This window comes from Saccopteryx leptura, chromosome 1, assembly GCF_036850995.1.
Source record: "Saccopteryx leptura isolate mSacLep1 chromosome 1, mSacLep1_pri_phased_curated, whole genome shotgun sequence".
Taxonomy (NCBI): Eukaryota; Metazoa; Chordata; class Mammalia; order Chiroptera; family Emballonuridae; genus Saccopteryx; species Saccopteryx leptura.
The window spans coordinates 43,131,963-43,145,609 of NC_089503.1; the positions used below are offsets into that span (position 1 = coordinate 43,131,963).

General features: G+C 54.0%; 1 protein-coding gene across 4 annotated transcripts in view; it reads left to right on the forward strand.

Annotated features, from left to right (window-relative positions):
- Positions 1 to 6,458, forward strand: part of PLEKHA7 (pleckstrin homology domain containing A7) — a 244,206-nt gene extending 237,748 nt beyond the window's left edge. The window contains exons 26-28 of one of the 4 annotated variants that reach the window (XM_066365237.1): positions 499 to 641; positions 2,497 to 2,607; positions 4,550 to 6,458. In XM_066365237.1, coding sequence (XP_066221334.1) covers positions 499 to 641; positions 2,497 to 2,597 — 244 coding nt within the window. In that variant the 3' untranslated portion in view covers positions 2,598 to 2,607; positions 4,550 to 6,458. The remainder of the gene's footprint in view (positions 1 to 498; positions 642 to 2,496; positions 2,608 to 4,549) is intronic. The other 3 variants (XM_066365252.1, XM_066365263.1, XM_066365245.1) reach the window with 3 other exon arrangements.
- The last annotated feature ends 7,189 nt before the right edge of the window (positions 6,459 to 13,647 follow it).

The window sequence follows — 13,647 nt, forward strand, 5'->3', positions numbered from 1 at the left end:
CATGGAGGAGACGTGGACACAGTTGGGTTCCCAACATTAGGGCTCGTGTTCCGTCACACAGACTTGCAGACCAGAGCCAGGGGCCCCAGCCTTGTCCCAAGGTGCTAGTTGCTAGTGGCCTTTCCCTCTTCCATGGAGGCTAGGACCCTCCGAAGTGGCTTCCCTGTCCCTCCCCCCCCAGCCTCCATAGCTTCTGAAGTATAAACCTGGTGTTTGAGGGTCTCCCTTCCAGAGTTCAGCTGGCTGGTCCACATCTGGATTTAACAGGAGCCCAGGGCTGGAGCTCTGCGTGCTGTGAGTCCCCCGAGGAAGAACAGAGCTCTGATTTGGGGGCTATTTGGGAGGGAGCACACACACCTGTCTAGAGAGCAAGTGTACCGTGTTTATCAGTGCTCCCTGAAAGGACGAGATCCCCAGGCCAGGAGACCCCCCTCTCCTTAGGTGGGTGGTGGGCGAGGTGAGGGCTTTCTCACCTCCTGCTCTCTGGCCCTCCTGCAGCATGTGCAACCTGCAGCCGACCTCGGGCCAGGACCGGAACAGTGTGGCCGACCTGGACTCGCAGCTGCAGGAGCAGGAGCGCATCATCAACATCTCCTACGCCCTGGCCTCCGAAGCCTCCCAGCGCAGCAAGCAGGTGGCAGGTGAGGCCATGTGTGCCCGGTCCTGCTCACTGCCCCTCGGGGTTTGGGGCCCAGCCAAGCTTGTCAGGGAGGTGTCAGGCTGGGCAGTCGAGAGCCAGTGGTGTGTTCTCCCGTTGTCTGAGCACCATGGGGCTCAAAAGATAACATGGAACCGTCTGGGCAGTGGGGGAACTGGAGCTCAGGGGCATCGGAGGACGGAAACCAGGAGAGGGAGTCCCGTCTGGGCAGTAGGGGAACTGGAACTCAGGGGCATCGGAGGATGGAAACCCAGGAGAGGGAGTCCCCGCGCGCTCTTACATGTGGGAGTGCTGCTGCTCTTCAGCTTTCCCGGAGGCTGTGGATTAAGAGTAGGCTTTTCAGGCCCCTGAGCCAAGGGGCCTAGGCTAAGGCCGCATGAAGAGGCAGGAAAGCTCTTGGTGCTTAGATTTCTTAGTGGGGTAAGGCGGAAGGGGCCCTCCAGCCCTCCCTTGGACCCCTGCTTTGGTCCCTAATCAAAGCCAGCATTCACCTTAGAGTGACCTGTGCCAGGAAGCAGGACTTGGGAAGTGGGACTTTGCTGGCTAGAGGGGGAAAAAATGTATAACACATGGGGGGAAGGGGTGCGTGCCTGTGCCGGCAGGTGTGCACGTGTGTAAAAAGCGTTCTCAGCCAGGAAAGAGACTCCGCCAGCTCTCCCCTCCTCGTGTGCGCCCTCACGTGCACCTAGCGCTGTTCTCCACACGGGCAGAGGCCACTGTGTGGCCACCCGGGCCCATGGCAGCTGTGCCCCAGGCCTTCTGGTAGGAGCTGAAGTGGTGTCGCAGTCCCCACCAGCCCTCCAGCCCTGGATGAGGGTCTAGAAGTGACCGGGGGGGGGGGGCCTGCAGGGCCCTGAGGTGACTGGCCCTCGGGAGCAGAGCTGTAATGGTGCCTTGAGAAGCCACGGGAGAGACCCAGGGCCAGGGGAGGGACCGAGGTCTCAGGGGAGCCTGTTCTCTGTCCCCGTGCCCCAGTCCTGCCAAGTCCCTGAAATTCCTGTTGTCCAGACTCCGTTTGGAGACAGACTGAGTGGGCTGAGAGGTGGTCAGTGCGGCTTCTATGAGAAGGAGGGGAGACGGTAGATGGCTCACACAGACCGCTTCTCCTGGTGATCCTGAGGGTGCTGAGAGGTGGTCAGTGCGGTGTCTATGAGAAGGAGGGGAGCCGGTAGATGGCTCACACAGACCGCTTCTCCCAGTGATCCTGAGGGTGCTGAGAGGTGGTCAGTGCAGCTGTCTATGAGAAGGAGGGGAGCCGGTAGATGGCTCACACAGACCGCTTCTCCCAGTGATCCTGAGGGTGCTGAGAGGTGGTCAGTGCAGCTGTCTATGAGAAGGAGGGGAGCCGGTAGATGGCTCACACAGACCGCTTCTCCCAGTGATCCTGAGGGTGCCCTGGGACCCACCTCAGCAATTTTGATCTCCTCCCCATGCTGAGGGTTCCAGCGCGGATACTTGCCGCCCATAAGTGCCCTCCTCTCCGGCCTGTGCTTGCTTTGTGGATCCACCGCCCTCGGCTTTCTGACCGCCACCACCGGCCCGAGCCTGACGCCTGGGCACTAGGGCCTCTCTCACCTCCCCGCCGAGCGGCCACCTTGCCGCAGCCTTTCCTGCCTCTTGTCCCCTCCCCCTGTCTGGGAGACAGGCCTGGGATCGGCAGGCCAGTCCCAGCCAGGCCCCATGGGTGCACCCCCTTCCCGAAGCCCAGGGCATTAACGGTGCACAGTGGGGCTGGCACCACCCCAGCCCTCTCAGGTGGGGCGTCTGGTGCCGTGTCTGGTGCCGTGGGAGCTGGTGAGGGGCCTAACACGCCGCTTAATTCCTGTGTGCCCGTCTAGCGCAGCAGCTGGCCCTCCTCCCGCCTAAAGCCCCCCTGTCCTCCAGGACGGTGCCACCTTACCCCCCCTTAAGCAACGGACTCCACTACACCTTTGTCTAACACCTTCCAAGTAAGAGCCTCTGCCCGGCGTGCCCTCATCTAGTGCTCAGCATGCCCCCGCCCCACCTGCTGCCCAGACGAGTGCCGAGTGCCGTGCGCCTGCTGATGCTTCCTTCCTTCCTTCCTTCGGCAAAGCGGCCGCTGGGGTGACCGGCCCGATCGGGTGGACAGGTGGGGGACTGACGTTTTCTGGGAACTCCATCCTCAGTGGCTCCAACACAATAGACACTGTAAGATTCAAGCCTCCCCCCCCCCCGCCCCCCACTTCTCAGAAATCTCAGGAGCTAAACCGTCCCCTCCCACCCTGCTCTCCTTCCCGCAGGCTGGAGAATGCCCCAAGGGACCGTGCAAGCCAGCGAGAGGGGGTGGGGTTTGGAAGCGAAAAGTTAGATCTTGGCCGCTCTGGGCTTTGGCGAAAGTAACTGAAGAACTAGAAGACTTGAGAGGAAATCCATTTTACAGATGAAGAGACGGGGGCCCAGTGAGGGGATGAGGGCTCGCTCCAAGCCACACAGAACTGGGGTCTGAGCAAAGCCTAGGACTGCTCTTTTAGCCACCTGAGCACCTAGGCTGGAGAAAAGGGAGGCTGCCCAGGGCAGTGTGAAGTTGGCCCTCGGCCATTCTGAAGGTTCCTGCACCGGCCCTTCCGAGTCCTCCCCAGGTGAGCATTTTAGTGATGAGAGGCAGCGGCGGGTTAGGGAAGGTGCCCTAAGCCGGGAGTCGGAAGGCCTGGAGTCCGGTCCAGTCTTGTGGTGAGTTGCTTTTGAGCTCAGTCGCCTCACCTGGACAGGAAGGGGTCTCAGGTCTCAGCAGGCCTTTCCCGAGTATTCGCTCGCTGTGATTTTGTCAGGTTTCCCCCTTTCCTCCCTTGATGTGTACATATAGTTAATATTGCCGAGCACCTGTGATGCTCCAGGCATGGTACTGGGCATCTCCATCGAGCGGCACAACAGCCCTATGAAGATACTCGGCCCCACTGGACAGATGAGGAGTGGAAGCCCAGAGACCTTGAGGGACTTCTTTCTCAAGGAGTTGCAGCTGTGGGTATCAGAGCCAGGGCTTGAACCCCTTCCGTGAAGCTCAGAGCCTCTGCTCTCCTTCAGCAGCTGGGGGCTTACCTGGGCTGCCACTGGGTGCTCCAGGTGTCTGGAGAAGGGCGAGACTGGAGGGATGGAGAGTGTGTGCATGGCGGGGAAGATACGAGTTTCGGCAGGTGTTCCCCAGCCTGGGCGCTCCCCCGGCTTCAAAGCAGTCAGCAGGCCCCCGCCCGCCTGAGAGTGGGAGGAAGAGGTCGGCCTGCTTGGGCCCAGCCCTCAGGATGGAGGAAGAACCACAGGGAGATGCTCCAGCTGGGCCCTTTGTAAAGGCTGCAGGGACCTGCTGGGCCACCGTAGGCTGAGCAGTCTTTCCTGGAGATCTAAGTGTGGTGCCACCGGCCAGGCCACAGAGGCAGGGGAGAGGCTCCCTTCCCAGCTTTTGGTGCCCCGTGGCTGTAAAACAGGCCTTGGATGCTCTTGTCAGAGCACAGCCACATGTCCTGTTCCCCTCACTGAAGCCCCATTAGGAGCTGGGTGTGATCACCCTGGTTTTAGGTTAACTAAACAAGGCCCATGGAGGCTGAAAGTTACCCCAATCACTCAGAGGAGGAAGGGCAGGGCCAGAACTGGACCCCAGAGTTCTCTGCTCAGGCCTTGCACTCTGTCAGAGCAGGGACTCAATTTAGGGGACAGTGTGTGCCTGGTGAACTTAGTAGAAGGGGGGGGCAACCGCCTGTGAGTCCTAGAAGCCGAGGGTCCCCCAGCAGCCGCCGCACTGCCCCCGCCTTCTGCTCTGCTGCTGTGTCTGTCAGCCTGCCATTCCTGTCACACGTGTACGCAGACATGCCCACTGCCTGCTCCCAGACATGGGCAGGGGCCTGCCCGTTTCTCACTGTCTCCTGTGCTTTTTGCCAGCCCAGGGAGTGACTGAGCCGTGACCGAGCACACAGAGGCGGTCTGGAGCCAGGGGTCCGGTGGAATCAGCTTTCTCCGAGAGAAGATTGGATTTCTGCCCCAAGGAAACCCCTCTGGCTGAGCCAGGGTTCTGGCTGGAGGAGGCGGCAGCCCCCCACACTGCGGGCGTCCACCACAGGGCCAGGTCCTCCTCACGCCTGCTGTTAGTTCCGACTCCTTTTTACATAAGACAAACGCACTTTTGATACACTGTAAGATACACTGTATTTTAGAATCAGAATATATTTTATAATGTTCACCTCAAGGGCTGAGTGGTTGAAAGGTGAGGATGCAGGATTGGGGGGTCCCACATCACGTTCAGGTACTGTTGGGTGGCAGGTGTGGGTGGGGGGAGAGACAGGGCAAGCAGAGGCAAGGCCAACAGCTGGTGAACTCAGGTGAAGGTTGGATTCGAGAGTGTGCTTTCCGTGGATTCCAGCGCTTAAGGCCGTCAGCTGTCTGGGGAGGCGGGACCCTCTGGCGCAGAGATCAGCTGTTACTGCCCGGGCCTGACGACCAGCTCTGGAGTGTGAAGCTCCACCAGGATGGCACATGGAGCCAAGTCTGTGCCTTGGCCTTTGGGTCTGGTTTTGGGACAACAGCATGTTCAAGAGCTTTGGCTCCCAACCCGCCCAAGAGGTTCTCTCAGCAAAGGGCTCTTCTCGGAAAGGAAGAAGCAGTTTGCTTTACTTAGAAGAAAATTCACTTTGCGATACAGGAAGGGTGAGAGGAAGCACCTTTAATTGTGTCATAAGCAATAAACTCCACACTGGGTGGCATCTACCTAAAACTACTTGACTCCACGCCAGGCTGTGACGGGAACCCCGGGACCTGTGCTGCCTGCCCCGGAGAGCGGAGTCAGCGTTCCCAGGACTTGGTCTGGCCAAGTGCCCCGCCATCTCTGGTGGCTGGCAGCCAGCAGGGCCACAGGGGCAGGACTCTGACTGGACTTCCAGCCCAAGATGAGGCGTGGGCTGCCAAGCCATGCGCAGTGTTTGTGGCCCTTTATTTAAGTCATGAGCTCATGACATTCTGCATACAGAAAATGATGTTTAAAGGAAAACAAAACTCCATTGGGTGGAGCCACACTTTAAATGAAAATTTATCTTTGACTATGGTCAGAAAAAAAAAAAATCTTGAATATATTTAGAAGTTGCCATCTATTTTTAACTAACTCCATATGCTGCCAGTATCGACTTCATGACATTTGCCAAAATAAGATTTTATTTTTGCCTTTATAAGATTTTGTTGGAAAAAAAATTGAAATGAATATTTTGCAAGAAAAAGTTAATTTAAATAAATATGTAATGGTTTGCAAAAAATGTGATGTACAGATTAAAATATTAACCTGATACACTTCCTGCTTCTTGCTGGCTGTATTCTCATGAGTGACCTTAGTTGTTTTTTTTGTTTTTTTTCTCATTTCTTTGGAAAATCCCCACTGTCGGCTCTCGATCCTGCTTGTGCTCACCTATGAACGGTTTCTCCCGATGACAGATCCTTCCACTTGATTGACTTCAGAGGCTTGAGGGAAGGAGGCCTGTGCTCCTGGGCCTCGGCCGCTGCTCAGGGTGGCCCCCACCCCCGCTGTGGAGGAGCCACCAGGCCGTGGACTCCACGTGGGGCCGCTTTGGCAGGCAGACTGCAATCCAAGACAGCAGGAGGGGCTCCGCAGGCACCTTCCAACCCACACGCCACTGGCTCGGCCCACTGAGATGAGTTAGCGATGGGCCATTGCAAACTGGATTTGTATTTAATTCATTTTGACTTGTGATGTATGCTTAAAACAGAAGGCGAGAAGCCAGTTGCGTTTAGGGACGTGTATATTTCCAAGTTTGTTGTTCTGGCAGATTTTCTCTCTTGCCAAGAAGTGCACCCGAGGTTTAGAGGGACTTTCCAACTATGTAAAGTGGGGAAAGCAGATTCCGATGCATTGTGGACAGGGGACACAGCTGCCCTTTTAAGTACTGATCTCTTTTTGAGATAAAAAATAAAATAAAAAATATTCTCCTGATTTAAGCGCTTCTTGAACACAAGTTCCATAAGAGAGGAATGGGGCTTGGGGGAAGGAGATTCCTGCAGGACTGATTGCAAAGGAAAAATAAAAGGTGCAGAGCACAATACCCGCCTCCACACACAGGGTGGCTGTCGACCGATCTTTCCTCAGTGAAAACATGTCAGTGGTTTTCTCACTGTTGGTCTCGGTTTCTGCCTCACACACAGTCCTCTCAGAGGGACTGTGGCGACTCTGTTCTCTCCAGTGCCAGCAGGAAGGAGGTGTAGCCTGTTCTAGGAGAAGCATGGCCCAAGTTTCAGTCTACAGAGAGCATGGCAGGTCCCCAACTCAGACTCCATGGAAAGCACGTGCAGCTGGGAAAAGACGCGCTTTAGATGCATCACGTATAAACAGACAACGGGGCACAGCCCGCTTCGCAACCTCCTTGGGAGGACTCTTGTGAGATAGGGCCATCTGTGAGAGCACTGGCTGACCATGGGCCCTCCTGCTGGGGACATCTCTGGAGATGTCCTGTGGCCAGCTTTGCTTCTTCAGAGGGGACCACCGCGCCTGAGCAGGGTTTTAAGTGATGGAACTGCAGTTGGCGAAGGGGACGTGAGCATGCTTCTCCTGCATCTGTTGATATCCACCCTTGAGTTTTAACTTGAACCCCAGCCCAGGTTGAGAACTAACGAGAACATTTTAGGATCTATCTAGTAGGAAATAGGAGGGCTGGGAAGTAAAATATTTTCCTAATGCCCAGTTGAGCCTCCTGGACTGCCCCGATCCTCAGCACATCCAGGGCTTTGTTTCAATGATTGCAGTTGAGATGTGCGCACAGTTGTGAGTGCACATGAGACAGATGTGGCCAGACTGGTGGGGAGGCTGAAAACCAGTCTCCCCATCATTAACTTTCCTGCCTGCCTTTGTGTCTGGTTGTGGGGTGAAAACTGCCTCTAGCTCCTTCCCCACCTTGACCCTCTTCAGTTAAGCTGGGTTCTCCAGAATTTTCCTGAATATTGTGGGTTGCAGCCCAAGGCCAGGGAAGCCTCTGTCTGTCCAAGCTCTGTCAGCTTAGGGCTGGAAGGCGTGGAGGGCAGAGTGCATGGGGACCCTGTCTCAGCCAGGTAAGAGCCCATTTCAGGCTTTGGACATTTCCCCCAACTGGGATACAGTACTCCGTGACAAGTCCTTTTTTGTTTACACCAAGAGAGAGAAAGAAGCAGCAAATTATTTGTCAAACTACGAATCAGTCCCGGCCCGGGTAGCTCGGTCGGTTAGAGCATCTTCCTGATACGCCAAGGTTGCAGGCTCCGTCCCCAGTCAGAGCACAGACAAGAATCAACCAATGAAAGCCTAATTACGTGGAACAACAAATCGGTGTTTCTCTCCCTTTCTTCCTCTCTAAAATCAATCAATCAATAAAAGATTAAATAAAAATTAACATTTTTTAAATTTAAATCTACAAATCTCATTTCTGAGACGCGGCAGGCAAATGCTGAGAGCTCTCTGCTTTGGATTCAGCATCAGATCCTGTGACTCGGGAGGGACTCTGCCCGGGTGGGTTCTGCGTCGTTATGAAAAGAACAAAGAGGCGAAGCTGGGGGGGGGTGTGTGTGGAAAATGACAGCCCCTCCCGACCGGGTAAACACGCCATTGCTTGGCCGCCTGCACTCCAAAGGCAACCACTTTCATTGCTCTCCGAGCAAAGAGACCTTTCTTCAGAGCGAGTGGCGGGGTACAAAGGCAGAGTACAAAACGTGCGCACATCAGAGTCCCCGCAATTCTGTTTGAACAAGCATATTGATTGGGTCTGACCCCGTTACATTTTTTTCCTATTATTTGAAAAGGTGCATCTAAGTGTAGTGAATTGAACCCGCGGAGCTGAACTTTCCATGAAAACTTCTCGAGGTATTTCTTTAGTTCAAAGCTTTTGAATCTTAAAGGGCATTTTTAATATGAGCGTGTTGAGTATTCTCTGCCACAGCCCAACAAGGGATGTTACTTACATGCAGATGAGGCTGGAATGTGGGGGTGGACTTGCCTGCTTGGCGGAGGGGGTGGCTTGTGTGCTTGGAGGGTGAGGACCAGCTCCGAAGGGCTGTGCTTTGGGATAGAGGCTGAGCCCCGTGCTGTGGAATAGCGCACAGACTCTAGAAAGGACCTCTCTGAGCCCACTGGGGACAGCTGAAAGGACAGGGAAGAGGCTTCGCAGTTGAGTTTCTTGAAGGCTGTTACGTGGAAAGTTGGGAAGCACTGGCTGGGGGCTCCGTCTGGTGGACAGGGTTTTGTCCTCCTGTGTAATGGGCTCCTTACTTCTCGGTGGCCCGCTTTCTCTTAGGCTGTGCTTTAGAAGTGAGAAGGGATGAAAGGCACAGTCCCCTGGCTGCGGCCATGGAGTCAGACAGGAAGCTGCCACTGTCCTCCGCCCCTGGGTTGACACCACTAATCAGTCACAGATGCTTTCCCACTGAGTCCTGAGCCACATTCCGATCCTTAACTGAGTTGACATCTTGGGACGTTTCACTAGTTGTGTGGTCTGTAGCAGTGGTCCCTCTCGCCATCCTGGCCTGGGGCCCTGGAATCATCCACAAAGTCTAATTTTCCTGGCCCACTGAAGGCACGCAGCCCACTTTGACTGAGTTCCTGGCTCATTGTTGGTCCGAGACGCCGTCTGCCTCTTGCATCTGGAATCCACCCCCTTCTCAGATCCAGAATCTGGGTTCAGAGGCCGAATCGTCCCTGGGAGGAACTGGAAAATTGAGTCTTGTGCTGAGAAGACCCAGGGCCTTGTTATCTCTGTAAATCCTCTGTGTTTTTGCCAGACCTCCAGCCTAGAAGACTGGCCCGGGCAGGTCAACCCAGGGGCAGATCGCAGTAATAAGCAGGAGTTCTCCGACATCTTTTCTCCCACATCAGCTCCCTTCACACTCCTCCCACCTACTCTGACACCCGCAGTGGTGTGTCACACATCTTCTGAATTGAGCCGTTTTTTGGCTCTCACTTTCAGGCCCTCTGGCTCTATCTGTGTTCCTGGGACCGTGCTAGCCAGGTGGGCATACATGAGGTCCCAAGGACAATAACTCAGGTTTCATGGCATCTGCCCCCTTCTTCTCACAATGCTAGCCCTCTCCCCAGAGGTCATTTCTGGGAGTCCCCAGGCATATATAATATTATTACAGGAGCTCACAGTAGTCATGTCAAGTTGGAGTTATCCCACTTGCAGCCTCTTGATGTCCTTTTGCCATGAAGCCACTGCCCCCGCGCTCTTAGAAACTGTCCTTGCCTGGCTTGCAGCCCTCTCCCCTGGCTGCTCACCTTTGAAGTGCTAACTCTTCTCTCTGCAGTGTTCTCTTAGGTTGCAGTCTGCTCGCATGGAAGAAATTTTTCTCCCTAGTTTTGTATCTTATGGGCCCCAAAGCAGGGTTGTGCATGCTCTTGTTCACTCAGAACCCTGGGAAGAACCGCCGTTTTCAGCTTCTGTTTAGGTCCTGTCTCCTGGGGCTCAGACACGTTCTCTGTCTCCCCTCCCCCCCTCCCTGAGGGACACAGACACCCTCTTTCTATTGCTGTGTAGTAAAATGGCTCAGAACAACTTCTTTCTCATGATTCTGCAGCCTGGCTGGGCTCAGCTGGGTGGGTCTTCTGTTCCGTGGGGTGATGGGGAGCTGGGATGTCCGAGGTGGTTTCCTCACTCCTGTGTCTGGCACCCTGGCTGGGATGGCTGGGCGAGCTGGGAGCTGCCTGGACGTCTTCATCTTTTTACACAGCTCCGTACGGCTGCTTGGTCTTTCTTTCTTTCTTTTTTTTTTTTGCATTTTTCTGAAGCTGGAAACAGGGAGAGACAGTCAGAAAGACTCCCGCATGCGCCCGACCGGGATCCACCCGGCACGCCCACCATGGGGCGACGCTCTGCCCACCAGGGGGCGATGCTCTGCCCATCCTGGGCGTCGCCATGTTGCGACCAGAGCCACTCTAGCGCCTGAGGCAGAGGCCACAGAGCCATCCCCAGCGCCTGGGCCATTTTTGCTCCAATGGAGCCTTGGCTGCGGGAGGGGAAGAGAGAGACAGAGAGGAAGGCGCGGCGGAGGGGTGGAGAAGCAAATGGGCGCTTCTCCTGTGTGCCCTGGCCGGGAATCGAACCCGGGTCCTCCGCACGCTAGGCCGTGCTTGGTCTTTCTTACAGCATGAAGGTCTCAGGGTAATTGGACATTTTTACCTGAGATGGCTTCCAAGGGCAACAAAGCTAACAGGCCGTTTGAAGAGTAGGTCTGGAATTGGCACATTCTCTTGGCCAAGACAAGGCACAAGGTCAGCCATATTAAAGGGGAGGGCGTGGACTCTACCTCTTGAGGGCGGTGGCATGCACATACGTGAAGGGAAGGAACGGCCTTCTTGAGAGACTATTTACCGCCAGACCCCTTCCTAGTTCTGCAGCCACGCTGGAGCGTTGACAACCCAGCGCGTCCCCTGTAGCTTTCTCTTCCCCTGCAGTGGCCACCTGGGAGACACGTATTCTAGACAGTGTCATCACAAGATGCAAGCCAACTGGTCCTAACTCACCACCTGGAAGGGTACCACTCAGCAGAGCCCCAAGGCCTACAGTTCATTTTGCATGAGTGAAAAATAAACTGAAACTTGGATGTATTCATCCCCTGGGATTTTAGGCTTTTTTTTACTGTTGCAGAACCAGATTGTAGGTATTATTATTCCCAGATTACATGAGGAAATGATGGTTCCATGACTAGTAAGCGACTGAGATGAAGTTTGAGCTTGTATTGGGCTCCAGAGAGCTTTTAACCACCATATTGGCTGCTGTTACCTTGGAAAGAGGAGCTGTCTTGTGGGCCTGGATTCCAGGTCACATGAGATAGAATTGCCCCAGCTGAGAATGATGAACCCACAGACAACCTAAAGAGAGACCCATGGGACCCCTCTGCCTAATACAGTGTCTGGTGAGCAGTAGGTGCTCGGTGAGTGGAGGCTGCCACATGGCTTTGATTTAACAGCGAGCATCGTCTGGGATCCCATGGAGAGGCCTTACTTCGGCACATTTGACCAGTCATTGGTCCCCAGAAACCAGACCTTTCAGCACCAAGAGTGGAGCTGTGTCTTTTGCTGTGATCACATTGACTCAGTTCAGGAGACAGATGGAGAAAATTGGGTGGAAACCTAATTGTCAGGATGCTAGTGTTCACTGATCATGTTAAATGCAGGTGAGGTTGAAGCATCTTCCTCAGAAGGAGTCAAGTCTTCCTTGGAAAGTTGCCTGGCAGTCTTAAGACCAAGGCAATCTTGGACAGTCCTGGTGTCATTGATCAGCACCAGCCTGAGGTCCTGTCAGCACCGTGGGATGCCTCAGCCCACAGACCTAGTGTCCACGACTGGACCAGAGCTTCCTCTCTCAGGACAGAATAAGATGGCACTGCCCCTCTGGTGCCCCCTTTGCATGTGACTGTGGCTGGCATCATGGAAAGAGGCAGGCAGGAGGCAGAGGTGACAAGCACAGGCTCTGGCACCAGGCTGCCTGGAATCTAACCCTGGTCACACCGTTTAGCCAGCCCTCTGATCCTAGGAAAGTTATGTTACCTCTCTAGGCCTCAATACTCTCACTGTAAAAGGAGGACTTATATTATATTAGCAACTGCCTCAATAGAGTTGTTATGAGACCAAATGTTATTACATGGAAAACCCTAAGCATGGTTTCAGGCCATATGGGAAGCACTGGGAAAAGTATACATTCTAGTTATCATTTACCTGCATTTATCTTATAATCATGCAATGCTTACTAGACTTATTCTTTGTTTACTTGTTTATTGCCTGTCTCCCTCACAAGAACACAAGCTTCATGAGAACAAGAACATTGTTTTATTCATTATATTATCTCTAGTGCCCAGGACAATGTGTGCCAGAGAAGGTGCTAAGAAATAATTTGTTGAATGAGTGAAAGAGGTCAAGGCCCGTTGGCCAGGGAGGCTTCTCTCTCCTTCAGATCGTTTTGCTGACCTCTGCTTTGCAGTTACGTGTTTTATACTTTGGCCCAGCAACCGCCAACTCGTGTGCCACAAGAATTTTTAAAACATCCAGTAGTACCTATTTACTCAAGGGCGCTGACCTCTTTAACCTTACATTGTCAAATAAAAAAATGAATGAATTAAAATGATGCCTATGGTTTTCAGAACAGCAAAATATATTTTTGATATGCTGCATAAATTGTAGTAATTTTAGTTTATGTGTGCCACGGATGAAAAAGGTTGAAAGTTGCTTTGTTAGCCCCCTGAGAGCATCATACTGCCTATATTTACAATCCTTCAGTAGTAGTAAGAGCAGGGATTGTACCCTTATTGACACTGGCCTTGGGCAAGTCACTAAGCCTCGGTAAGCTTCAGTTTCCTCCTCTGAAAAGTGGAATAATAACACCTCCCTTCCACGGGTGATTGTGGGGACTAAATGAGACCATCCGTAAGCACTGTCCCTGGCCTGGGAGCACTCACCAACAGTCATTGTGCTGGTTTACCCTCCTATATGAACCTGATTATGAACAGCAGGGCTGCAGGTGGTCCTTCCACATTTAAACTCTGTCTTCCCTACCTGACTTGGCAGGGTAAATGGGTGTGCGGTCATCTGCTATCCCTTACTCCAGTCTCCTGTCCGCCACCATCTGCCTGCCATTTTAGACAGTTGCCTGCAGCGAGTAAAGCAATGGCCCCAGGCTTTTGAAGTTGAGGTTCTCAAGGCCGTGCCACTGCCACGCTCTCCAGGGGCCGAGGACAGGCGAGTGCTCTGAGGTTTCCCCCTGCAGCCTGCAGCTGTCCACCGGCCATCAGATCAACCTGTGCACGCCCCTTTGATGTCAATTCCCAAACTGGAGCACCGTGCCCCGCTCAGAGGACCTGGGCTTTGAAGTTGGCCTATAAACTGAGCTTTCAGGAGGAAAGTTGTCTGTTGTGCCTCAGAGCACGGCTGGGCCCTGTAAAGGCAAGCGGAGTGCCGCGAACACCTGATAAATAATTCTTTCTGGGCCCAAGAAAGAGTCGTTCCATTTAAAGGGGAGGAAAATTCC